The sequence below is a fragment of the Microcebus murinus genome, chromosome 1, assembly GCF_040939455.1.
Source record: "Microcebus murinus isolate Inina chromosome 1, M.murinus_Inina_mat1.0, whole genome shotgun sequence".
NCBI classification, from domain to species: Eukaryota; Metazoa; Chordata; class Mammalia; order Primates; family Cheirogaleidae; genus Microcebus; species Microcebus murinus.
The window spans coordinates 76,854,537-76,882,134 of record NC_134104.1 but is presented as its reverse complement, the minus strand read 5'-3'; the positions used below and the strand labels follow the sequence as shown (position 1 = coordinate 76,882,134).

Below are 27,598 nucleotides of genomic sequence, written 5' to 3'. Positions count from 1 at the left end.
CCTCTGGGCTCCCACATGCTAATCACCTGCTGATTTCTTGGCATTCCTCAGGGATCTGCAACTGTCTATTATTTAATCTTAGATGTGAAAGAATTTGACTGTCCTATCTTATCCAGCCACTGGAATGGCGGCGAGCCAGCTGTTTCTAGACTTTCATGCCATCGCTGTACAAAATGGTGCAATCACGTGAAAATGTGCTCTGTGCTCCTGTGGGCTTTTTAAATGCAAATGAGCAGGTTAACACCCCCAGTGTTGCAATGCTCTGACTTTAAATGTGCTTGGATAACCCAGCAGCCACATTTGTCCTTTCGGAATAGGGCAAATAGTGTAGGGCAGCAGAAGTCCAACCAGGACCCTGAGCTGTAAGGCAGAGAGAGAACAGGACACAGGAAACAACAGGCTGGAGATTGTTAAAACCAGCATCCAAGTTGGCTCCTGATTCCTGGTGAAGCCATCCCTCAGCTTTGAGAGGGAGTCTGTGAAATCATGAAACTAATTGCCATCCTTTTCCTCTGCTCCAGGCTGCTACCAAGTTTAACCCAAGAACAGTCCTTTGAGGAAATCGACTGCAATGACCAGGAAGTATTTAAGGCTGTGGATGCTGCTCTGAAGAAATATAACAGTAAAAATCGAATTGACAACAACCAGTTTGTACTGTACCGCATAACTGAGGTCAATAAGACGGTGAGTGAGCTCTGTTTAACCTTGAAGTTATCTGTGCTATCACTAGGAAGCCAGGCCTTACACACATGCACACACACACACACACACACACACACACACACACACCACCAAAGAACTGATAATCAAGTGTAGAAGCTTACAGCTCTTGGAAAAGACTAACAGCACTCTCTGGCCTGTAGGTGGAAGACAGGGTATGACTAGATCTTGGGCCTCCCTGGTTGGCTTCCTGGGTAATCAGAGGAGCAGTATCCTAGGTGAAAGGAAACAAAGGTAGATGGAGAAATTAAAAGAGACTAAGCACAGGGGGAGAATCTAGGAACTCAGGCAGAATGCAGCAGAGGATTCACAGGGTCCCTGGCACTAACTGAAATATGAAGACCTCCCAAATTAAGTGGGAGGGGGTACTTGGTGGGGTATGTCTAAGAAGAGTCAGGAATGAGCTTAGCAGGATTCTACTGTACTAGACAAAAATATCTACCAGGAAGACTTTATGGCTGAATGCATCAAATTTAACAGAAATATTTCAGTTGATATTTACTGTTTTTGTTATGACTGCATTGATGCACTCAGCTAGCAACAAATCCTGGCAGGATGCATGATTCTAAGAAATACTAATCTTTTGAGAGTATGTTTAAATTCATTTCATTACAAATGTCTCTATCTCTGGAACAGTTCAGCAATTGGTTACTTCAATGGAAAAAAAAACACAAAAACCTAACCATCTAATATCATAGGGCTAAAGAAACAAAAGCACGGTGGACACGTTTCTTTTCCTGAAAGTAAAATTGAGCCATTTTGTTTCACAATCTAGCATAGTCATGTGAGAAATTCTGCTCCCTGGTGCTCTGAAGTAATGGCTTTTGGTGGTATGTTCACTGGTTAACCTGTGGAAAATGTGGCTTTTGCTCTAAAATATCCCTAGTTATCTTTTTTATCTTTACTTTGCCATGTAAAAGTAAAAGTGGAACAGCTTCTACCACCTCCTGCTTCATAGGCCCACGTTATCAAAACAGAAGGAAGCCTAGAGTCTATGTTGTTTGACTCCATCATCTCCCAGATACAAATACTGCGACCCACGCAGGCTCTGAGAGCCCACTGCCCTGGGCATCAGGGGACCAGGGATCTGGGGCTGGCTCTGCCTCCCTGAGATCGTGAGGCTGCCTAAGCCATGCCCTGCCCTCTCAGGCCTCCCTGCTCGCAGCTGCAAAGGACGGGGCTGGACAGCATCACCTCCCAGGTCCCTCTGGCTCTGACATGTCAGGATTGTGCATCGTTGAGGTGGGCTTTCAGCTCATCTAACTCAGCGCCTTTTCACGTTAAGTCTTATGATAGTGTGACATCTTAGAAAAATTAGGTCAGCCATAAAAAGAAATAAAGTACTGATACATCTTACAACATGGCTAAACCTTGAAAACTTCATGCAAAGTGAAAGAAGCTAGACACAGAGACCACAGGTATAAACCCAGTGATATGAAATGCCTAGGCAAATACAGAGAGAAAGTAGATTGCTGGTTGCCAGGGGCTGAATGCAAGGAAGAATGGGTACAAACTGGTAGTGGGCACAGGGTTTTTTTGTGGGTTAATAAAAAAATCAAAATATATTGTGGGCATGGTTGTAAATATACTAAAAAACATTGAACTGTACCCTTTAAGTGGGTGAATTGTATGGCATGTGAATTATATCTCAAGAAAACTGTTTAAAACAGAGAAAAGAAATAAAAATTAGGAAACAAAACAAAGCAAATAAAAATACTAAAATTACCCATAATGAATTCCACCATACAGAGGTAACTGTTAGCATTTTTTTGGTTTTGGGGTTTTTAAAAATAAAATTCTCCTGTTTGCTTTTACTAGTTATAAAAGTAATATTATGTTCATTCGGGAAAAAAAGTAAGACCATTTAGAAACATTTATTTAAGGAAGAAAGGACAAGATTATTATAATCCCACCACTGAGAGCCATTTTAACAGCTTGCTGCATAACTTTTCTGACTTTTCCAAGCAAGACATGTACATATAAATCAGTTTTTATACAAATAAGCTAATACTATTGATACTGCTTTGTAACTTTTAAAAAACACATTGTAAGTAATTATGAACGTTCTTTAAAGTAAATGTTTATAATACTTATAAAAATGTAAGTATATTTCGAATGAGTGCTTTGTTCTGATTAAATCAAATCAAGATCAGGACTCATAACTGTACCAGAACCTACTCAAATTATTTGCTGTTGGATCAGTGGATGAACTGTAATATCTCCGGTTGCTTTTTTCAGGTTAACCCAGACATATTTTATTCCTTTAAGTACCAAATCAAGGAGGGTGACTGTCCTGTTCAAAGCGGCAAAACCTGGCAGGATTGTGACTACAAGGACGCTGCAAAAGCTGTGAGTGTGTTAACAGTTTTCGAGCCTCCAGTTTTCTCTGTCAAGGCTGCCCTACCCTTTGGCATGTGCAGGGATGACTAATATTAGTGATCCTGTTTATGAGGGATGCCCACAAACCCTGAAAGGAGTAGAAAAGTCAGATGCTTCATAGCCATGTTCTTATGTAGACAGAAAAATGATGGAGAAGCCAGCAGTTAAATGTGGAGAAAGCCCTCCCGTGAGAAGAGGGCTCCAGTGACAACTGGGAAGCGTGGGCCAGGTCCCATAGAGACAAGAGAGCAACACCTGGGCCAGGCTGAAGGGCTGGTGAGGGGAGAGGGTGGGTGCTTCAGTTGCACAGGCCTGAGTGCAAATCTTCACCCTGCCTCCAATGACCTGTGTGATGGTGGGCATGATGCTTGACCTCTTAACTGGGGCTGTCCCCTGTAGAAGGGAGATTAGAGAATGAAATGAGGAAAATTATGTAAATTAATTTAACAATGGCTATTTTAACCAAACTCCTAACATACATCCCTGGCATACCACAGCTGGTTGTTTTGCCTTAATTTAGGAAGATTGCAAATGGTATCTGCCTCAGAAGCAAGCCTCTCTTGTAAAAGATGAGCCCTAGTTGTCTGCACTTGCTAAAGAGCACTGGACTCCAAGTCAGGAGACCAGGATCGTAAGTGCTGGTTCTGCTTCTCAGTGGTCTCATCTGTAAGGTGGGGATGATTAGCTGCTGTGCCCCATACTGCCTGCCTCTGTAGGCCGTGGGGATGAAGAGAAATGTGCTGTATCCTGATAGAATAGTGCCTGTCACTTAGGAGATGTCTAGTAGATAAGGCCAAAGAATGACAAGACCAAACAAAACAAAGAAACACCTCTCTCCATCACGTGAGGATATGGTAAGAAGGTAGTTGTCTGAAAGCCAGGCAGAGGGCCCTCACCAAGAACTGAATCGGTTGGCATTTTGATCTTGGGCCTCCTACTCTGCAGAATGATGCGCCTTCAAACCACAGGATGCTGGAACTGGAAGGAAGCTTTGAAATCATCATGAGGAGGCCCAACTTTTCTTTTCTTTCTTTTTCTTTTTTTTTTCCTTTTCCTTTTCTTATTCTTTCTCTTCCTTTCTCTCCCCTTCCCTCCCCTTCCCTCCCTTTACCTTCCTATCTCCCTCCCTTACCTTCCTCCTCTCCATTTTTAATTACGAAGGACATTTCCCCCTCTTCATTAAGCCCATATTTTGAAACTAGAAATACCTAATATAGGAAATATAATTTTTTAAAAAAACAACACTTGGGCAGGGCGCGGTGCCTCACTCCTGTAATCCTAGCACTCTGGGAGGCCGAGGCGGGCAGATGGCTCAATGTCAGGAGTTCGAAACCAGCCTGAGCAAGAGCGAGACCCTATCTCTACTATAAATAGAAAGAAATTAATCGGCCAACTAATATATATAGAAAAAATTAGCCAGGCATAGTGGCGCATGCCTGTAGTCCCACCTACTTGGGAGGCTGAGGCAGAAGGATTGCTTGAGCCCAGGAGTTTGAGGTTGCTGTGAGCTAGGCTGATGCCATGGCACTCACTCTAGCCTGGGCAACAAAGGGAGACTCTGTCTCAAAAAAAACAAAAAAACAACAACACTTCAACAATAACAGTTAAACGGCTGCCTATTAAGTGCCTACCATGAGGTGGACCTCTATTAAGCACTTTATGTATGTTTGTGCATTACTCTTCACAACAGCCGTATGAGATAGATGTGGCACGCCTCCTGTACCATAGGTAAACTGAGACTCTGAGATGCAAAGGGACGTGATAGAGGTAGCAGCTAGCAAGTGGCAGAGCTGGAACTCGAAGACACTTTCACACCAAGATCCTTGCTCTTTCTAACAAGTTAAACTGAGTTTATGTGAATAGTATTGATCCACTGAAATTGAGAGTACATCAAGAGGAGCGTAGAGCAGGCTGATTCTGAGGCACTGCGTACATCGTGGGGAAAAAGAAGTATCTTCAGGGATTGAATCAAAGACTCAAGCTTATAAACCACCATTAATACTAGCATTCCTCTGATGTCTCACAGATATCAGTGGCTTATAAAAAATAATCATTAGGCTACAAAAACATTCATTCTCATGTCTGAAATCTCTTTTCAATAGAATCTTCACAAGTTTTGTTACTTTTCAAAGGAAAGTCATGTTTAGCAACAGTACTAGGTGGACTCCTAATCCATCTGAAAGATTAGGATAAATGGTCTTTTTCTTTTCTTTTTAGGCCACAGGAGAATGCACAGCGACTGTTGGGAAGAGGGGAAATGGAAAATTTTCCGTGGCTACCCAGATCTGCCAGATTACTCCAGGTAGCTGATACAGGGGTGGCACTGCCCTGGGGAGGAATTAACAACTTCTGTGTGCCAAGAACACAACCTGGCCCAGGCTGCTGCCCTCTCCCAGAGGCTCCTAATGCCATTCTTAGGGTCGGGGGGAGCGGCAGGGGCCTGACCTTGTGCCAGGCTTGTGACAATCTCTCCCTCGGGACTATCCAACTCTTCCTCATGTGCCTCCAGGGCTCTGCACAAGGATGTGGAGACACACACCTGCCTTCAACTGTAGGCAGCATCCTAGAGAGAGAAAAGCACAGGCTTTGAGGTCAGACCTGGCCTGGAGTCGTTCAGAGCTCCTCACCTTCTTGGCTTTCCTTTTCCTTGTCTCAAATATGGAGATAACAGTACTTCCCACTTAACAGGATTGTTGTGAGACTGAAATGAAATGATACACCTAAAGCAATGATGCCTAGCAGTGATAACAACGCATTAATGGCAATCAGGATAAAAATATTAATAATAGCTAGCATTTATTGATTGCTTATGTCCCAGCCATGGGTCTAAGTACTTTACATATAGTAACTTCTTTTTTTTCTTTTATTGATACACAATATTTTAAATATTGATGGGGTACATATATAGAAGGTGTAATGATCAAGTCAGGGTATTTGAGGTATCCATCATCATTTCTATGTGTTGAAAACATTTCAAGTTCTCTCTTCTAGATACGTTGCAAGATAAATTATATTGTTACTAACTATAGTCACCCTAGCCTGCTATTGAACATGAGAACTTACTTCTTCTATTTAACTGTAAGTTTGCACTCCTTCACCAACCTCTCTTCATTTCCCTCTCCTGCACTCTGGGATCTATCACTCTATTCATCTTCATGTGATTAAGTTTTTTAAATCCATGCATATGAATGAAAACATACAAACTTTTTCTTTTCTTTGCCTGGGTTATTTTACGTAATGTAATATGACCTCCAGTTCCATCTATCTTGCTACAAATGACATAATCTCATCTTTTTATGATTGAATAGTATCCTATTGTGTATGCATATCACCTTTTTTTTTATCTATTCTTCCATCTCTAGGAACTTAGGTTGATTCCATATCTTTGCTATTGTGACTAATGCTATATGATAAACATATGAGTGCATGTATCCCTTTGATAGATTTCTTACCTAGTAGTGGGATTACTGGGTTATAGGTAGTTCTAGTTTTAGTTTTCTGAGAACTCTCTATACTGTTTTCCATACTGGTTTTACTAATTTATATTCTCACCAACAGATCATAAGTGTTTCGTTTTCTCCACATCCTCACCAGCATCTGTCATTTTTTTCTTTTTAATAATAGCCATGCTAACTAGAGTAAGATGATACCTCATTGTGATTTTTGTTTACATTTCCCTGATGCTTAGTGAGGTGGAACATTTTTTCCTACACTTGTTGCCCATTTGTATGTTTTCTTTTGAGAAATGTCTACTGAGATCGTTTGTCCATTGTTTAATGGGATTATTTGCGTTTTTTTTTTTATTATTATTGAGTTGTTTGAGTTTGAGTTCCTTGTATAATCTGGATATTGGTCCCTCATCAGATGAATAGTTTGCAAATATTTACTCTCATGAAATTGGTCGTCTCTTCATGTGTTATTTCCTTTGCTGTGTAGAAGCTTTTTAGTTTCATATAGCTCTATTTATCTATTTTTGTTTTAGTTGTCTGTACTTTTAAGGTCCTAGCCATAAAACCTTTGTCCACAACCAATGTCCTGAAGTGTTTCCCCTAAGTTTTCTTCTAGTAGTTTTATAGCTTTGGATCTTAAGTCTTTAATCCCTCTTGAGTTGATTTTTGTATGTGGTAAGAGACAGGAGTTTAATTTCATTCATTTGCATATTCATATCCAATTTTCACAGCAGCATTAATTAAAGATGATATTCTTTCCTCAACATATGTTCTTGGCCCCTTTTGCTGAAAATCAGTTGGTTGTAAATATGTGAATTTATTTCTGAGTGCCCTATTCTGTTCCATTGGTCTGTGTGTCTATTCTTACACCAATACCATGCTATTCTCACTACTATAACCCTGTAATATATTTGAAGTCAGGTAGTGTGCTGCCTCCAGCTTTTTTCTTTTTGTTCAGCATTTCTTTGGCTATTCTGGCTCTTATGGGGGGGGGATGCCATGTAAACTTTTGGATTTTTTGTCTATTTCTGTGGAAAATGATATTATAAATTGATGGGGATTACATGGAATCTGTATATTTCTTTGGGCAGTAAAGTCATTTTAGTGATATTGATTCTTCCAATCCATGAACATGGGATGCCTTTCCATTTCCATTTTGATTTGTGTCCTCTTCAATTTATTTCATCAGTATTTGTAGCTTTCACAACTCGATGAGGTAGGTATTAATATCCCCATTTTATAGACAAGGAAACTGAAGCCCACAGCAGTTAAGTACCTTGCTCAAAATGCCACAGCTGATAGAGTTGGTAGAATAGACCCTAAATAAATTAAATTCCTTAAGAATATAATTATGGAGCAACTTATCAACAGATAAAACCTCTATTAGCTTCTTCCCTAATGTGCCAGAGATGCCAAGTACAGAGAAATGGACACATCCAGGTAATGTGAATGACAAAAGCTTTCCTAGAGTGGCCTTCTGCAAAGTGGAGCTTTAGCATATGAGGGCTGTGGGACAGCATCTTCAGCTTCACTATTGTACATCACCATTGGTGGGAACTGTTCTGTATACCAACCTCAGTCATCCACATGGAACCCACAAAAATTATTTCCCTGGGGTTCTGGTTCTTGTAAGAAGTTGTGTTCAGAGAAAAACAGTTCCAAATAGAAAAGAAATCACAAGTAATTAAAAATCTTTATTTTATTTTTAAAGACATCTCTGTAGAAATGTCAGGGTTGGCTAAAAATCATTGTCACTCAGAAAAAGAGAGGGTACATCTTTCTTGACTCCTTTCACCTTCAAAAAGCTGGCCTTCTCTTTCTTACCCCTAGTCAATCTTCTGAATAAAAGCTGGCCCTTGAGACTAGGCAAAACAGCCGCTGGTCCTTTCCCCATCTCCCTTTTACCTTCTGTACCCATCCTTCCTGTTCAGTCATCATCAGTAATTCTCCCACTTCCCACATGGAATTCCCCTCCAGTTTTTTAACTCCGCCCATGATGCTGATTCAACATAACTTCTGCAAAGAGAGGAAAGGGAAAAGCTAGGCATAGTCACCCAATATATGCTTTCCTGACATGCGTATTTATGGAGAGAAATCCAAGAAATGGTTGCCAGTTTTGTTGACTTGTGAAGAACAGAGCCACAGCCCTGTCCAACACTGGTGGCCTCCTGATTGTCGTTGGCACTCACAGAGGCAGGCAGCGAGAGCTCACTAGGAAAAGAAGCCAGGTGGGCTCATAGTGCACCTGCTCATAGCCCAGCTCCAAGGTGGGCTCCTCCAGGTGCACCTCTCACTCTCTTGGTGACTTTCCCTTTTTATGGCATTTGCCTCTATTGACCAGTAGGTTAGGGCTAGCAGTTATGAACATTACCTTGGAATTTAATATTAATACAAACTCCTTTTTAAATATTTCACATTGCTTTATTAGAAACTCTTCAGTGGTTCCCCATTTTTCCACCAGACCATTCTTAATTCACTTCAGAGGGTCTATGAATACCGTGAAATTACGTGAAGAATGTTATGAGTGTGTACAGTTCCCTGAGGAGGGGGCCATAGGTCATCAGATTCACCAAGGAGCCCATGACCCTTTGAATACAGTTAGTAACCGTGGGCCTAGAGAGTGAGGTGTAGGCCAAACAGCACGAGATTCTGTCTACCAATTGTTCACACCTCAATTCTCCCCTCCCTGTGTCCCGCCACATCCCACACCACTGGGCCTTCACTCATCCTGCTTTCTCAGGAGCCCTCCACCCTTCTCCCCACGCCCTCAAACCTCCTGTTGCTGGGCTAACAGCTCTTCATCCTTCTTCACTCAGACATCTCAGCTTTTCCTTAGAAAAGTTTGCCCGGACCTCAACTCTGGGCTCCTGCCTTTCTAAGTTCTTGCTGAATCATATTGGAATGATCCATCTACAGTTCTCTCTCTCCCAAGGACAGTCACTTCCTTCAGACAGTGACCATCACTAACATGTTAAAGCATCCATGTAGTCTTGCTCAGTGCCCGGCATATTACAGCAGAAGCAAAATATATATATTTGTTAGATTGAATCAACAAAAAATATATGAATCCCCAAGTTGGCCTTCATGGAGTCTGTTTGTTCATTAGGAGACGTGGACAGAGTCTCACTCTGTCACTCAAGCTGGAGTGCAGTGGCCTGATCATAATTTACAACAGCATCAAATTCCTGGGCTTCAGTGATCCTCCTGCCTTAACTTCTCGTGTAGCTAACATGCCACCATGCCTGGCTAATGTTTTTAATCTTTTTTTTATTTTTTGTGGAGATGGGGTCTCACTATGTTGCCCAGGCTGGTCTCCAACTCCTCAACAATCTTCCCACCTTCGCCTCCCAAAGTGCTGGGATTGCAGGCTTGAGGCACCACACCTGGCCTAGGAGTTCTCATTAGCATTGAAAAATAAATAATAGCACATCTAAAATGTTTTAATTTTTTATGAAAGGATGAATTCATATATTACTTCTATCATTTAAAATTACTTTAAAATAAATTTAAAATAATTATGTAGGGTACTATGAATATAAAATATTCCTGAGTGAATGATAGGTTTTTTTTCTCTCTGACTAAAAAGCAGTTTTGTACACTCTTTTTTTCTATGCCTACTAGGATTTACTAGAAAGTTTATCCCCAACTCAAAATTATCTCCTTTCCTTGGGGCAATGCATCTGAATGCTAATATTGATCATTAACGTTGCCTTTTTTTCTGCTCTTTCTTAAGCCGAGGGCCCTGTGGTGACAGCCCACTATGACTGCCTTGGTTGTGTACATCCCATATCAACGGACCACCCGGACTTGGAGCCCGTCCTGAGACATGGCATTCAACATTTTAATAACAACACTGATCGTCCCTACCTCTTTACTCTTAGTGAAGTAAAACGGGCCCAAAGACAGGTTTGTTCTTTAAGTTTTCATGTCACGCAGCATTGTTAAAAATATTAGATCTTTACGTTTAGGATTTCATTACCTAACAGAAGCCATCGGCCAAAGGAAAATGTATGATCGCATGGCGGGTGGTGGGTTCTTTTGTGTGTTCACGTGACCAGCGCAGGCTGCAAAGGGCTTTCTCTTTGTTGCAGTGAGTATGATAGTGCCATATTTGTAAAGTGGGAAAAGGTGGCTATCAGACCCCTTTGCTTTAAAGTTTGTTTTTAACAAATGAGTAGTCATCATTACATGTTCTTCCCAGAGATGCTAAAATGGAAAAGTCATACTGGCCTTATAAGGTTTTGAGAAAACTATATCATCACCTAGCTCTCATGAGTTTAACAGAGCTCCAAGACACTTGAGTCTAGAATAGTTGGCATGGCTTTCTGGGTATTCCCCTAAGTTGTAGTTTCCATATCATCAGGGCAAAAAAAGTAAATACCTATAAATCTGGTCTTTTTATTGATTCATTTTGACAAGCCTTTTCTGATAGTTGATGGGGTCCCTTGTAATTCAGCCTCAGATTATGAGTGATTCACTTTGGTCAGTAACATTCCCTACATTTAATAGACTTTACAACTTGCCTTCATATGAGTAAGATGCATGTTTTACTCAATTGTGTCCATATACAGCAATTGGGGTAGAACCAACCCAGAATAAAGCAGGAGAAATCATATCACCTGGTTATCTGGGACCTGAGGACCCACCAGCAAAGGCCACTCCTCTCCAAAGTTTTCTTTATCCATCTAGAAGAGCATTATTATTATGAAATTCAGCAAAATGCTTTCTCTCTGCACCTTGGCAGAGGAAATTTTATTAGGTCTTCAGGAAATACAGTAACTTCATCTATTTATTGCTTTTTATTTTCAGATAGATGAAGGGAAGCGGTGTGTGAGTGTGTGTGTGTTGTGTGAGAGTCTCAAGGTGTGCAGTATTTATTCAGTAATATTTTTGCCTAGTAATAATAGTAGTTTATATATCTTGGGCACTTACATGCCCTGCAGTGTTCTAAACTCCTCATAGCATTTATATATCACTGTGAAGATTGTTTTAACTGCCCTTTAAATACTCAATCCCAAATCATTGCAGGTGGTGGCTGGATCCAACTTTAAAGTCACCTACTCAATTGTGCAAACTAATTGTTCCAAGGAGAATTTTCTGTTCTTAACTCCAGAATGCAAATCCCTTTTGGATGGTGTAAGTAGGCAAAAAATTAATTATAAACTTCTTAGCATTTTGTTTATAGTTTTTGCAGGCATAGAAACTATCACACTGTTTTTTAGACTGTCACTTAAATTTTAGATGATATTCAGCAATCACATTCACATTACCTGGGAAACCTAATGCTGACTTCACTGGTGAAGCTGCCTTACTTACCTAGTCAAAGAGTCTGCATATCTAGCAGTAAGCATTTACAGAGTATAACCAGGGACTAGGAACAGCCTGGGACAAAATGGTAAAATTATCAAGTTTATTTTTGTTATATCTTCACATTTTCCTATCTCCTTTTCTTCCCCATGTGCTCAGTGCCATGCAGCATTCCCTGGCTCTACCCTGGACAATTCCTCACCTCAGACTTTACTCTGCTTGTTTTCTCACCTTCCCTCCCCTACCTTCATCTTTAATAAACACAACCTGAGTCTCTATCCCTTAGTGGTGCTTCCTCAGGTGCTATCTTGTTATTGAACCAAAATTATGCTAAGATGGCGTATATCAAGGTGGCAGTGGCTAGTGAACATAAAATGGGTAAGACAGAACACCTTCCCAGGGATATTTGCATTTGAGCAGGAGATGTTGCTTTAACCAAGGAATTCCTGCAAGTCCTTTAATCTGGTAATTCTGCTTCTCACTCTAGTATATGAGAAGTCCAGACCACACCATGTCAATTTCAGTGTTGTTTTTTTAATAGGAAAACATTGTAAATAAATTATTTATGCAACAATAGGAAATGGTTAAATAAATTATGGTATATTCATACAGTAGAATATGATGCTATTATCAGAAATCTTTATAGAGCTTTTAGTGACATAGTAAAATAGTTACAATATGCTAAGTAAAAAACAAAAAAGTAGGAGACAAAACTATACATAAGATTCATTCAAATATATAAAGTAAATATAAATATAAAAAGTGATGGAAAACAAGTGTGCTAAAATATAGACTATATTTAACTTTCAGTTGGAATTACAGATGCTTTTTCTGATTCTTTATATTTTTTTGAACTTTTTAATACTTTCCAAGTTTTCTAATTGAGTATGCACTTATTTTCGTAAGTAGAGAAAAGGTAAAAAAGACGCTATCAAGAAAGTGAAAACACAACCCATAGAATGACAGAGAATATTTGTAAATCGTATATCTCATAAGGATTTCATACATAGAATATATAAAAAGCCCCTTTTGTCTGCTAAATAACAAGTATTAGGGAGTATGTGGAGGAATTGGAACTTGAATATATTGCTGGGGGAATGTAAAATGGTGCAGCCATTATAGAACACAATTTGGCAATTCCTGAAAACCTTAGAGTTTTTCTTGGATAAGAAAAAATAAAAAACAGAACAACAAAAAATGAGAGTTCTATATAATGTTGCCAGAACATTCAGAGTTATAAGTCATAGCTTTACATGATTTCATAATTTAAAAACAGAGGCAAACAAACAAACAACAAAACCCCATATCTAGGTCTCAAGAAATTTGGGGGGATAAAAAGAACAATAAAGAAGGAAAGCAAGGAGAGAAGAGAAAATAATAAAGATAAAAGCTAATTTATTGATAAAATAGAATAAGAGCACCAGTGTTCATAAAAACATCCAAATGATTCTTCTTGGAGTCAGAAAAAAATCAAATGCATAAAAAAGCAACATAGTAAAGCATACAGAGCAGTATAAAAATATAAGAGAATATTATGAATAAATGTATGCTAATTTCATTTAGAAGTATAGATGTAGAATCTTAAACTAGTAATAGAATACAATCCATACGTGAAAAGTAATTAACACACATAGAGTTGAGTCTAGGAATCTAGAGATTGCTATTAGAAAAGTTGTCAAAACAACAAACAGATTGGGAAAATATAATATGATATTTTAATATACGAGGGCTGTCTGGAAAGTTCTAGCCATGTAACTGTTCTCATTATATTAACAATGGCTGGATAATTTCCGGACAGCCCTCATATAGTCTAAAGCATTTGCTAAGTTCAATACCCATTCCTTATTTAAAAGAAACAAAAAACTCTTTCAAGAGCGTTTGGAATGTAAGGATGCTTCCTTAACATGCTAAAGAATGTCTATGTGAAACCCACAGCAAATAGTAGACATAATACATAGACATAATATACACACTAGAGAGGCATGCCAAATTTTTGACTAAAAAGGCTAACTATAGTACATATATCGATTCTCCTCATACTAATTTAAAAGTATAATGTAATTCCAATCAATTTGATAATGTAAGTTTTTCGTACAAATTTATTCTAAGGTTGGTTTTGAAGATATAAATGTTAGAATAATAAATCATATATTTAAACTTAATATGCAGCTACAGCTGTTAAAATAGGGTAGAGTTGGTACAAAAATAAAGAACAGATCTTTTTAAGAAACCATTTGATAGTGTTTGTCGCAAATTTATATAGAAGAGAAAAATGTTAAGATATCTGGTTATTCTCTTGAAAAAAATCAAATTAGATATATCACAACATATATCAAGATTAATTCCAGATAGGTTTAAAAGCTATATTTTAAAATATTGACCATAGACAAATTAGGAAAAAGAAATAAAGTGACTTCTGAGCAAATACTGAAGAATTCAAAAGGAAAACACTGGTTGATTTGGTCACCTATAAACAAAAGCTATTTGTAAGTCAAACATACCATAATAAAAACTGAAAGGTAAAAACTGAGAAAACATGGCAAAGCACTGATTTCTGTAATATATAAATGCTACTTTCCAATTCATTAAAATATGTCCCAAAGACAAAGGGGCAAAGGTTGTAGAAGACAATTTATAAATCCAACCCATAAATTTCTAACAAATGTATGAAAATGCAGTGGTTAAATAAATGCATGTTCACTGCACTATTGATTGAGAAAAAGAAAATTAAAAATATTTTTATCTATTAAATTAATTAAATTTTTAAAAAATACTAAATTCTATCAAGGGTATATATTGCTGATAGAATGAAAATAGGTGCATTTTAGCAAACAGCCTATATATCAAGAGTCTTGGCTTTTGTACAATTTTGTGCCATGTGTATAAAACTATTTCTAAAAGTTTTCATCACTCCAAACAGAAATGTTGTACCCACTACGCAATAAATCCCCATTCTTCTTGCTGTCAGCCACTCATAAAGTGTTAATCTATTTTCTGTCTCTTTGAATTTGCGTATTTTAGATATTTCATATAAGTGAAACAATATAATATTTGTACTTTTGTGTCTGGCTTATTTCATTTAGCATAATATTTTCAAGGTCTATCCATATTGCAGACTGTTTCAGAATTTCATTTCCTTTTTTATTTTATTTTCTTTCGTTTTACATGGGGCACCTATGAGAACAGAATTTCATTTCTTTTTAAGGCTGAATAATACTTCATTGTATATATATATGCCACAATTTGTTTATCCATTCACCTACTTTGGTTGTTTCCACCTTTTGGCTATTATGAATAGTGCTGCTATGAACATTCATGTATTATATTAATATAAGTATCTGTTTTAATATCTATTTTCAATTCTTTTGAGCATATACCTAGGAGTACAATTGCTGGTTCATATAGTAATTTTCCCACTATGGATATTTCCATCCATTTCTATTGATATATGTAATGTTTTCTGCTGTATGTATTTTTATTCCATGCCTTCTAGTCTACACCTTTAAAAAATAAAATTATCTTTTGTAGTATTTTTATGAGTTATTTTGTTACTTTGAATTTTAATTTGTCCAATATTACTAATACACAGTTCCTTTTTTGTTTATATTTATCTCATATAGCTTTGCTTATCCCTTATTTTTAAGTTTTATTTTTTATTATGATTCTTAAAATTATAATAACCTGATTTTATTTTAACTTAACCTGAAAGTTCTTGCCTTTTTAAAAGAAAATTTTACCCATTTACACCTATATGGTTCTTATTTCTATACTAGAAATACTATACTTCTTGTCATCTTATTTCGTGTTTTCTGTGTTCATGTATGTGTATGTATTTATTGCTGTTATTTATAGTCTTGCCGAAGTTATTTTCTCTTTTGCAGTAAGACTATGTTTTGTTTCATTTTTATTGCATGCCATATTTTAGAAAGTAGACATCTTATTTTTCAATTTTACTAGTTGTTCAAAGATTCTAAAAAATATTGTTAATCTATGCACTTATATGCTTTTTAAAAACCAGGATATCGGTGAATGTACAGATAATGCATACATGGATATTCAGCAAAGAATTGCTGACTACTCACAGGAGTGTGACATTTATCCAGGTGAGGGATAACACATGTTGGCACCCAGTAGTGAAATAGTGGTTCCAGACAATTGGCTGGATCTTTTCATATTAAATTATGCTTTCGTTCCCATGAAATACCAGAAAGTCTGTGTAGCCTACTGACCTTGATGACAACATTGTACCCCTTCCCTGCCCAGCTGTGCTGCAGCAGGTGCAGCTGATGCTGCTCTGCAAGTGGCCAGAAGGAGTTATGATGACGGAAGGGAAAATGTATGTTCCCTGGGCAAAGTTGACCTTTGGGTACAATGCCAGCTGGTCTTTCTTATGTACAAGTTATCCTTAAGTTGAGTGTTTTAGGCCGGGCGTGGTGGCTCATGCCTGTAATCCTAGCCAAGACAGATGGATTGCTCAAGGTCAGGAGTTCGGTACCAGCCTAAAAGAGCCAGGCTTCGTCTCTACTAAAAACTAGAAAGTTATTAATTGGCCAACTAAAAATATATAGAGAAAAAAATTAGCCAGGCATGGTGGCGCGTGCCTGTAGTCCCAGCTACTCAGGAAGCTGAGGCAGACAGCTCGCTTGAATGAGCCCAGGAATTTGACATTGCTGTGTGCTAGGTTAATGCCACAGCACTCTAGCCAGGGCAACAGAGTTGAGTGTGTAAAGTTGGAGAGACCTGTGCTTCATTTTTAACAACTCAGAATAAAACTCTTTCAAGTAAAGTTTTTTTCTGCACGGTTTAATGGGGGAGAAATGAAGATAGTGTGAGTTTATGGTCAAGTTATTATACTATTTCTTATAACAAGAGTTGACTTTTCTCATACTTGGAAAACTGCTGTATACATTCCACAATGAGAAGCATTACTGAAGTTATCTGTTCACCAGAGCCACGCGACTTAAAATTTTCCCATATGAGAGTCATTCCTTTAAATTAAGCATTGCTTTTTAAAGTTTCCATCAAAAATGCAAAAATGCAGGAAAGGTGTAGCAACTACACTCAACAAAGGTGTAGTTGAGTCACTAACATGTTTGAAAACGTTTGAATGAATACGTTTCCCTAAATATACTGGGCTTTGAGGAGGAATAAAGAAGAAAGGCAGGAAGTGAGGGTCAGAGAGATAACCTTCACTCACTCGCTAGTAGGCCTGGGCTACTGCGTGCCCCTCTATAAACGTGAGTGCTGGGTCTTGAGCAGGAGACGTGCTACGCAAGGCTGTTCCTTCAGCGTACATGCTAACTTAAAATCTGCTTTTTTTAGGGGAAGATTTTGTACAACCGCATATCAAGGGTTGTCCTGGCTGCCCTGCAGATATACCTGTCGACAGCCCAGAGCTGGAGGAGGCACTGACTCATTCTGTTGCAAAGCTTAATGCAGAGAATAATGAAACTTTCTATTTCAAGATTGACACAGTGAAAAGAGCGCAAGTACAGGTCTGTAAATGATGCTACAAAAATACTGATACTAGTCTGTGTGCAAATTGCTTACTAATTTTGCCGTTGATCTTGGATCTGGATTGAGAAACAATATACTTGGTAACAGGATTTGGCAGACTTGAATTCCAAGTGCCAACCTTGCTGCATACTTGATGTGTGATCCTGGACGAGCCTCTTAGGACATTCTCTCTGTTTTCTATCTGTAAAGGACTGAAGTGAGGGTCAAATAAGGTAATGTGTGTCAAGTCACTCTCCAAACTCTAAAATTCTAACTCTCCAAGTTGGCCAGCATATAATTAAAATTTCAAGATTCTCCCTTAAAATTCCTTAAAGAGATATGATTTATTATATAAATATTTGTTAAACAATTACTTTGTGCTAATTAATTTTTTAGGTGGTGGCTGGAAAGAAATACTTTCTTGAGTTCATAGCCAGAGAAACCACATGTTCCAAGGAAAGTAATGAAAAGTTGAATGAAAACTGTGAGATCAAACCTGGCGTAAGTAGATTAATGCACCTGTCTACTTTTTCACTGGAAATCTATTTGATGTTTAAGAATCACTTGTGTAAGGATCTCATGAATAACGCTGGTCTCTCCTTTCACTTCTATTTTAATGGATAGCAAAGTCTAGACTGCACTGCTGAAGTTTATGTGATACCGTGGGAGGAAAAAATTTACCCTACTGTCAACTGTAAACCAGGAGGAATGGTATGGTTCTAACTACAGTCAGCTTGGGGTCTGTTCTGCTCATTCTGAAAACCCATATATGGGGGGTTGAAAATGAACCATTACTGAAATGAATTGGGGAACTATCTTTTAAACATGGGGGAAATCTCACATTTCTGTGCTGATCTCTCTTTTTTAATGGCTAAAAAGGAGAGCAACAATCCTCTTGATCACTTCTCACCCGTTGCCAGTGTCCCATGGAAGCTTATACAGGCTCTTCCTTAGTGAAGTGCATGCAGTCCCCGTGGTGAGGGAGCTAACCCTGGCGAGGCCAGGTGTGCCTGCGGGGAGACACAGCTCCACTGCACTCGCTCACATCCAAGGACCTTGTGAGAGATGCAGATTCCACTCCACATCTACTGAATCAGAATCTGCATTTTAACAAGATCCTCAGGGATTCATATGCAGGGTTCAAGTTTAAGAAGCATTACATGACATCTTCTTTTTTAAGTCTTAAAAGAAGCCAAGGAGGCAGTAATACTTAAATAAGAAAGTCCCAGAATGCACAGTGACATTACCAAGTGCTTCCTCTGTCCTAGACACTGTAGTGAGGACTTCACATACATTTTCCCTTAATCCTCTTTATAACATGTAAGGCAGGTGCTGTTATGATTCCTATTTTACAGAAGGGAAAAGTGAAGCTAGTGGTACTCAGAATCAAATCTAGATCAAATCAGAGCCCACACTTTTCATCATGATGCTAATTACTAGCTTGATCTGGCTTGACTTCAAAACCCATGTTCTTTGCACCACCAAATGCAATCTTCAGTGCAGGTTGCCTCTTCTCCCTCTTTTCTGACTTAGGTTTTTGTCATGTGTGTATGCATATAGTATAACACAGACATTATACAAACGCTGCATTTCAAAAGTGTGAATATGTCCTAATGTGCTTCAGCCCAACAAAATGATCATGGATATGTGCCACCTATATATTCAGTCCATAAAGCCACTTATGGCCTTTAGGATAAAAGCAGTAATAGTGGTAATAGAAATAGTACAATTAATAGTACAATAATTAAATAATGTGCTTTGAACTTACATAATGTACTTTAGATTTACGTAATCATAGGTTTAGAAGATACCCTAGAGATTATGTAGTTCAACCACTCAATTTGTCCAGATGCAGAAAAAACTCTCCAACTTATTTTATAGTATTACTAAGAACAACAATGTTTACAAATTTTAAGATCAATCAAAAGAGGAAAAAGCATTATTCATCCTTTCTAGAACACTAATATAGTATTGAAAATCTTGCAAAGACCTGCCCCATTGTAAACCAAGACAGCACTGCCAGATCTCAGTCTCTTCTTTCTTCACTGATAGTGTGGTTTTTGCAATAATTCATTTGTCTTAATGTTTCCTGTTTAGACGACATTGATGAAAAGGCCTCCAGGTTTCTCACCTTTCCGATCAGTACAAGTAGAGGAAATAAGAGAAGTAACAACTGTAAGTCCACCCCATGCTTCCATGGTTCCTGTATAAGATGAAGATCAGGATCCAAGAAAAGAACAAGGACCCACTCATGAGCATGGCTGGGGCCATGAAGAGCAAATAAAACATGACCTTGGCCATGGCCATAAACATGAGCATGACCAAGGGCATGGGCACCGAAGGGGCCTTGGCCTTGGCCATGGACATCAAAAACAACATGGCCTTGGCCATGGACACCAACAGCAACATGGCCTTGGCCAAGGATATCAAAAACAACATGGCCCTGGCCATGAACACCAATGGCAACATGGCCTTGGGCATGGACATCAACTCAAATTTCACTATGATCTTGAACCCCAAGGGGGCCATGGCCTCGACCATGAACATAAACCTAAGCATGGTCATGGCCATGGAAAACATAAAAATAAAGGCAAAAACAATGGAAACCTCAATAGTTGGAAAGCAGGGCATTTGGCAAGCTCTTCTGAAGATAGTACCATACCTTCTGCACAGACACAAGAGAAGACAGAAGGGCCAACACCCATCCCTTCCTTAGCCCGGCCAGATGTAGCAGTTACCGATTTTGACTTTCAGGACTCAGATCTCATCGCAACTATGATGCCTAATACATCACCAACTCCCACAGAAAATGATGATGATTGGATCCCTGACATCCAGATAGAACCAAATAGCCTTTCATTTACCCAGATATCAGATTTTCCAGAAACAACCTCCCCCAAATGTCCCGGACGCCCCTGGAAGCCAGTTAATGAAATGAATCCAAACATGGAAATGAAAGAATCCCATGATTTCAATCTATCGGATGCTCTTTATTAATTTATGCAGCAGGAGATATTCCTTTAACACTTCATCATTTCCTCTCCCCATTGTCCAAAAACATAATCCTGATATAATACACCAAAAACTATGAAGTTTCAGAACAGCCTAGAGAGAATCGGTGAAACTCCCAATGGGGACATTGTCAGTCTCTGTGGACCACATAAAATTGTGTGCCAGAATTCTAAATCCTTTCTGAGTTTTCTAAAGTAGCACAGAAAATGGACAAACTAATGTGTCTTATGGCCTATTGCAATTTGCTTCTCTGATAACAAACATGTTAGTTTGTACATTTTTATTAAAATGTATGCCATCAATTTTCATAAAAAGACCCTCAAATTTCTAGATAAACTGTGGTACCTGGTCCCTGAATGCATATGAAAATAAGGGACGTCAGGAGACTGGATGCTGAACTTATTGAGTATCAATAATAATAACCATAATAAAAAATTCTAGATGTCAAAAAGGGATAATAAGAAGGAAAGAAAGTTGGCCAAAGGGAGGAAAGGGGAAAGTAAATTAATTGACTTTCTATTTCCAGAATGGGCTGGTTATATCAAATAGCTACTCCCACTTGACAAAGCTATTCTGATAATTCCCTTTCTGGGTGAAGGTGTTTCTTTTATGTCAATAATTTCTGTTTACTCAGTAGTCACTCTTTGCAACAAGGCTTTCAAATAGGATTTTTTTGTTTCTTTTTTGCCAAGGCTATTTTGCATAATCCTTAGTTTTCAGAACAAGCATTACTGCTTTGAGAGGAAGTACTATAGAAGCAGGCTTTCTAAAGAAACTTTTTTATTGAAAAAGGAATATTATGGGATGTGATGCAAACTTTGTACAGATATTTTATGAGGATATTCCTCTCTAGCCTCATTTTCTGATCACATCATCTTTTCGCCATGATATTAAAGACCATTGACTTTTGCACCAGAGAATAGATTGTCTTTTATTGCCTTGTAGTGCAAGGAAGATACATATTTTATAACCTGTGCTATACTTTTGCCTAGAGAAACAACTTATGGGTTTAAGCAGCTACAGTCATCTGTGAATGCATGTGTCACTGCTACTTCAATTTATTGGATGCTTTTGAGCCTCTCAGTTTTTATTTGATTTTACATATTGTCTGTACTTTTAAATAAAGAACAAATGATGTCAGGAAAATGTCTCACCTTGTTAACTGCTTGCTTAAAAAAAATTTTTGTTTTTAAAAAATTAAATGCTAACAGCAGATTAATGGAGTTTTGCTATACTTACAGAAGCGCCTAAGGTCCTGTGAGTACAAGGGCCGACCCCCAAAGGCAGAGGCAGAGCCAACATCTAAGAGTGAGGTCTCTTCACCAAAGGGCAGAATCTTCGCACCTGGCACAGTAGCCCCAACCACCTCTGCCAGCAACCTGGAGTAGAAGGACAAGAAGAAAGATGGAATAGAATTTAAATAGAGAAAAATGCCATTTTATCCCTCTGTTTCTGGGTGAAATAAAATTCAGTCTTGATGTTCTCATTCCTGGTTAATTCACAATGGTCTCCTTTCAGCCACACCCATCTTGCAGCAAATTCCAGCTGGTCAGAGAGCCAGTTCTATGGCTCTACCACGTAGATGTAACCCAGCTCTGGGACACTCTGTCTAACCAAGGCAGAAACCCCTTAGGCGGGACTGCCTTACCACCAAGACCTCACATGAGTGCTAAGTGAAGGCTTAGTGGGTCATTCTTCTGCCAGTAATCTGAGGGCTCTCTCTCCACCATCCTTCCTTCACCTTTCTCCTCATCCCCAGGCATAAGCTAAGAGTAATTTGGCTTGTTTACTAGTTTTTTTATGATCCAGATAATTACCAAAAAAAAAAAAAATCTTGTTTGTTAATATGATGTCTACCAACATCTCATGACCAGAAAATATCTAACCTCCAAAAAGTTTAAAGAAAATCTGAAATTATCTTTCTGGTCCAGGTAAAAGAGAAAATAGAAAGCTGATAAAATAAAAGGCAATAGATATTTTAAATTTTCTATAATATAAACATTTATCAAGTGCTTATTATAGCCATTTACTGTGCGAGACAATTTACTTTTGGTGTATAACTTAATCCTCACAACCACTCTCCGGTTCCCATGATCTTTCTTTTACAGTGAGGAAATTGCAGCTCACAACACTGCCCAGGGTCACACAGTTAATAAATGACAGAGCTGGCAGTAAAACCCAGACCTTTTAAACTCCCTTACACCATGTCATCTTGAGGCTCTATTATTAATGTTGTCATTACAAAATCACATAATCCTCTCTGATTTTGAGAGGATTATTATCTTAAACCAAAAAATCCTTGACAAATCTCTCATTGTGGCTGGTGCTCTTCTGAGTCTTGTTCAAGGCAAACTATAACTGAGTCAAGCAGCAGGCATTGACTATTTACCATATGCTTAGCAGCAGGTCCTGAAAAGAAGAGAAATACATTTTAAAAGACATAAATTATTTCCCTCAAAGACTTTACAATCCCACTGGGAAGTCGAAAGCATATGGAACAAAGAGGTAATCCAAGGAAGAGTGAGTAGAAATGACCAGTGTGACACAATGTCGAAGAAGTGGAAGGACAAACTTGGTCTTGAACTCCTGACCTTGAGCAATCTGCCCGCCTAGGCCTCCAAGAGTGCTAGGATTACAGGCGTGCCACCACTCCCGGCCAGAAGGTCCAACTTGGAAGGTAGACTGAAGCCCAGTTGGGAGTTTAGGCCAAAGTAGGCAATAGCATCCTTTCTACAGTTCTTGACATGTTCAAATGTTTAAGACAGATTATTCTGAAGGTCCTGTGCAGTGTGGATCAGAATGAGAAGAGAATGGGGTCAGGGTGGTGTTCCCGGTATCCCCAAACTATCATGTTTTAACAGAAGAATGACCACTCAGGATTGCTATATAAAGCCTACAGTCTCTCTTTACTCAACAACATGAAGTATTTCCACTTCAGGTCCTTGTTAGACAATATACACATGAGTTTCCTATGACTCAGAATCTACCCCTGTCACTTTTTAAACATCTGCACCCAACTCCCCTCCTGAGTTAGAGGCAAACCGAGGTGTTGACCTTGGCTCTGGAACCACACAGCTTCCTCTTTCTATGCTTCTCTCCCATGCAGGAATTTCCTCTAGTCCAGCCCACATTCCGCACATTGTCCAAGTCTAGCTCCTCAAGCTGGAGGCCCCTATTGGCTTGTGTTTATTTGTTGTTTTGTTTTTTGAGACGGGATCTTGCTCTGTCCCTGAGGTTGGAGTATAGTGGTGTGGTCACAGCTCACTGCAGCCTCTAACTCCTGAGCTCAAGCAATCCTCCCACAGTGCTGGGATTACAGGGGTGAGACACCACTCCTGCCCCTTTTACCTCACCCTCCAATTCCTGCTCCTAGGCCTGGTTCTAACAGACTTAACTCACAAGAGGACACGTTTGTTACCTTGTCTCGGCCTGTCCTGCTGTCCTACACCGGTGCTCCCACTCTGATGCTGGCCTGTACCTTCACTTTGTGGAAGAACCCAGATCCTCCCCAGAGAAGACTGGAGAGGATGCAGTAGATGTGTAAAAAGCTACTCTTCCAGAAGTCCTAATGTCTCTTTCCATAGTAAGTTACAATCTAAGTTGTTAGATGACCAAAAAGCAAAATATCCTCTCAACATCTTGCAAAAATGCTTACATTAAATTATTTAAGATTATAGCTTCAGCCCGTATGTTATAAGAATCTCCATTTGAACATTATTCTCTCTTTTGCAAAACTTTATTTGGAGGTATTACCCAGTATATTTTAGAGGCAGGATAGTGAGGTGGTTAAGAACCAGGGTTCTGAAGCTACAAACCCTAAGTCCAAAAGCTGCCAATTTATTTCTTTTCTCAAAGCCCCAGTTTCCTCATCAGCAATATGAGATTAATAATATACTCACCTTATAAGTGTGTTTTGAGAATTAAAAGAGATAAATTCCTGCAATTAGTGTAATGCTTAGCACAGGGTAAGCATGCAGTAAAGGGCAGCTGTTATTACACTGTTAGGACCTTGGCTGCACGTTACCGTAACCTAGGGAGCTCCCGATCATTTGAACCCAAATCTCTGGGAGTAGTCCTGCACGTCAGTAGTTTTCATACATTCTCTATTGAGTCTAAGGTATCCAAAGGTAAAAACAATTGAATAGGCCCTCTCTGTTGTCTTTTTAATCTTACTTAACCAGTTTTACATTGTTCCACTTGATGAACACTTCCAAATCTTTTTGAAAATAGATTTCTCATGAGAGATGGATGGAACCATGAATGATTATAAGTATTGTATGCACTAGAGTTGTTGCAATAAGAATAGAGATTGTGGCCAGGAGTGGTGACTCATGCCTGTAATACCAGGATTTGGGGAGGCCAAGGCAGGAGGATCACTGGAGGCCACGGAGTTCAAAGCCAGCCTAGGCAACATAGTGAGACCCCTATCTGTACAAAAGTTAAAAAAATATAGCATGGTGGCTTGCACCTATAGTCACAGGTACTCGGGAGGCCGAGGTGGGAGAGTTTGGGATTATAGTGAGGTATGATTGCACCATTGCACTTCAGTCTGGGTAATGGAGCAAGACCATGTCTCAAAAAAAAAAAAAAAAAGAAAAGAAAAAAGAGAACAGAGATAGCAAGATGGGTATAAATGATATTTCAAAGACATTACTTACTGAGTATGAAGAATAAATGACAGGAATAAATCAAAGATGACTAAAAGTTTTCCATCTAGGTCCTAAGAGAACGATGATGCCATTGACACAAGCAAGGAAACTGGGAGCTGGTCTATTCCTTCACTTAGCTCATAAAGAAACAGACTGACCTGAAACACACATAATTTAAAACATTTCAATAGCTGAATAACCATGAAATCAATGTACAAATGGAGTATAAAACACTACTACATTTCAGCTCAAATTGATCAGAGCCATTTCATTTACTCTGCTATCTGTGGCACTTGCCATACACACAGGGTGGTGTCCTTAGATACTCATGAGCTAGGCTGGAAAACACGTGGGGAATTGCAATTACAAGACTCCTTACCGTATCAAAAAGAACAGAAAGTAATTATTCTCTGAAAGCAATCTTTACTTACCTTTTTTTCTTCTTCTTTTTACTTTTAGGAGTATCTTCTGTAGGCTATCTGAAAATAATCTTGACTTCTATTTCTACTACTGAATTAGAAATGGGACTCTAGCAAAAGACCTTGGTTATAACAGCTTTTCTGTCCTTTATCGTCTCTGTATGGCAAATAGAGATGGTACCACACTGAATGTGTGGAAATAACACTACTCAATACATTCATTAAAAGTGGGTGAAAGCTGGGCATGGTGGTATAGGCCTGTAGTCCAAGCTATTTGGGAGGGTGAGGCAGAAAGATCACCTGAGTCCAGGAGTTTGAGGCTGCAGAGAGTTAAAATCATACACTGCACTCTAGCTTGGGGGACAGAGCAGGACTTCAACTCTAAAAAATTTTTTAAAAAATTAAACATTAAAAAAATGGAACATATAGTAACTTGTGAAAATACATATATATACATATATATGTGTGTGTGTGTGTGTGTGTGTGTGTGTGTGTGTGCGTGTGTGTACCAGTTTGGGATAAGCAGTTTTTGTTTCAAGACGTCCCTTTCCTACAGATTAGAGTTCTAGGTTATAGTCATCCAAAGGAGAAATATGTGTGAGATTTGGAAGATGGAAGAAAGCAGCAGCCACTACTTTCTGAAGAATCTGGTAAAGGTAGGACAATGGCAAAGACGTGGGGAGGAGCAGAAACTCTGTTTAAAAAATAAGGATAGGGTTTTTTTTTTTTTTTGAGACTGAGTCTCACTTTGTTGCCCAGGCTAGAGTGAGTGCCGTGGCATCAGCCTAGCTCACAGCAACCTCAAACTCCAGGGCTCAAGTAATACCTGTGTCTCAGCCTCCCGAGTAGATGGGACTATAGGCATGCGACACAATGCCCGGCTAATTTGTTCTATATATTTTTAGTTGGCCAATTAATTTGTTTCTATTTTAGTAGAGATGGGGGTCTCGCTCTTGCTCAGGCTGGTTTCAAACTCCTGACCTTGAGTGATCCTCCCTCCTTGGACTCTCAGAGTGTTAGGATTACAGGCGTGAGCCACCACACCCAGCCAGGATATGGCTTTTATTAAGAATGAAACCTCTGGGCTCCCACATGCTAATCACCTGCTGCTTTCTTGGCATTCCTCAGGGATCTGCAACTGTCTATTATTTAATCTTAGATGTGAAAGAATTTGACTGTCCTATCTTATCCAGCCACTGGAATGGCGGCGAGCCAGCTGTTTCTAGACTTTCATGCCATACTTTGACTATCATTTTCTGAACCCCAATGCTACCAAACCAGAAATGAGAAGCAAGCATAGGGAATGCAGCGCTTCACTCAACCCATCTCTGCTTTTGCTTGTCCTCTGTCTCCTCCACGCTGGTGAGCGATCTCCTTTGTACAACTACTACAATTGAGCGGGAGAGGCTAGCTTGGCCAGAGGCCATATAGGGCGTCCACCTTTTATTTTTAGCCGTGCAGTGTCCTAGGTGGGATTTCCAGAACTACCATGTTTCCCCCAAAATAAGACCTACCCATAAAATAAGCCCTAGCAGGATTTCTGAGCATTTGCGCAATATAAGCCCTACCCCGAAAATCAGCCCTATTGATGGGAGTGGCTACGCAGCATATCTGCACAACTCATGCACTTCGTCTCGGAGTGGTAAAGTAGAGGAAAAGCCCTTCTCACTGCCCCATGAAAGCTCTTTTGCTCGACATGAGAGATTGGGGCCAATGGTTCTAAAGGAAATGGAGTCACAGGAAATTCAGGATGGAATTCAGGGTTTTGAGAATTATGATGATGTTCCAGAAGAAGACGACTTAACTATACTTGAATAAATGTAGATTGTTGTACGTACTTAAAAAAAATAACACATCCCCTGCAAGTAAGCCCTAGGGTGTCTTCTTAAGGGAAATAAATATAAGACCTTGTCTTATTGTCAGGGAAACACAGTACCTGATGCCCCTGTGCAGGAGCTTCCCAGGCATGCATTATAATTGATAGCATCCTGCTTCTATGTGGATAGACACCCCACAAAGAAAGGTTATGTGAAAAGTATCTGCACATTGTACTCCTTGTTGCAATGTTTACACATGTGGTGACCTTTGTAAATGGCTTCGTGAAAGTCACAAGGGAATAATCAAATTAGGTGGTGATTTTTTTCTTCTCCTTTATTAGATTCTGCCC

General features: G+C 39.1%; 2 protein-coding genes across 3 annotated transcripts; both read left to right on the top strand.

Moving 5' to 3' along the window:
- Positions 1-271: 271 nt before the first annotated feature.
- On the top strand, positions 272-21,849 carry LOC105885036 (kininogen-1). Of its 2 annotated transcripts, XM_076003172.1 has the most exons (11): positions 274-684; positions 2,959-3,069; positions 5,317-5,401; positions 10,282-10,454; positions 11,577-11,684; positions 15,874-15,958; positions 17,178-17,350; positions 17,748-17,852; positions 17,976-18,062; positions 19,449-19,526; positions 21,605-21,849. In XM_076003172.1, the coding sequence occupies exons 1-11, from the start codon at positions 487-489 to the stop codon at positions 21,749-21,751; spliced, it is 1,350 nt and encodes a 449-aa protein (XP_075859287.1). In that variant the 5' UTR covers positions 274-486; the 3' UTR covers positions 21,752-21,849. The 2 variants fall into 2 exon arrangements, with proteins under 2 accessions (XP_075859288.1, XP_075859287.1); XM_076003173.1 differs by lacking the exon at positions 19,449-19,526 and having other exon boundaries at positions 272-684.
- LOC142874338 (kininogen-1-like) lies at positions 19,563-21,509 on the top strand (the record flags this gene model as incomplete). Its single annotated transcript, XM_076009207.1, has 1 exon — positions 19,563-21,509. A coding segment is annotated over one exon (786 nt), but the record flags the coding sequence as incomplete, so codon positions are not given.
- Positions 21,850-27,598: the final 5,749 nt, after the last annotated feature.

Coding starts and splice junctions, on each gene's coding strand:
- LOC105885036 (XM_076003172.1), top strand. CDS start 487: ATGAAACTAATTGCCATCCTTTTCCTCTGCTCCAGGCTGCTACCAAGT. Junction 5,402..10,281: donor GATCTGCCAGATTACTCCAG/GTAGCTGATACA, acceptor CTCTTTCTTAAG/CCGAGGGCCCTGTGGTGACA. Junction 10,455..11,576: donor TAAAACGGGCCCAAAGACAG/GTTTGTTCTTTA, acceptor AAATCATTGCAG/GTGGTGGCTGGATCCAACTT.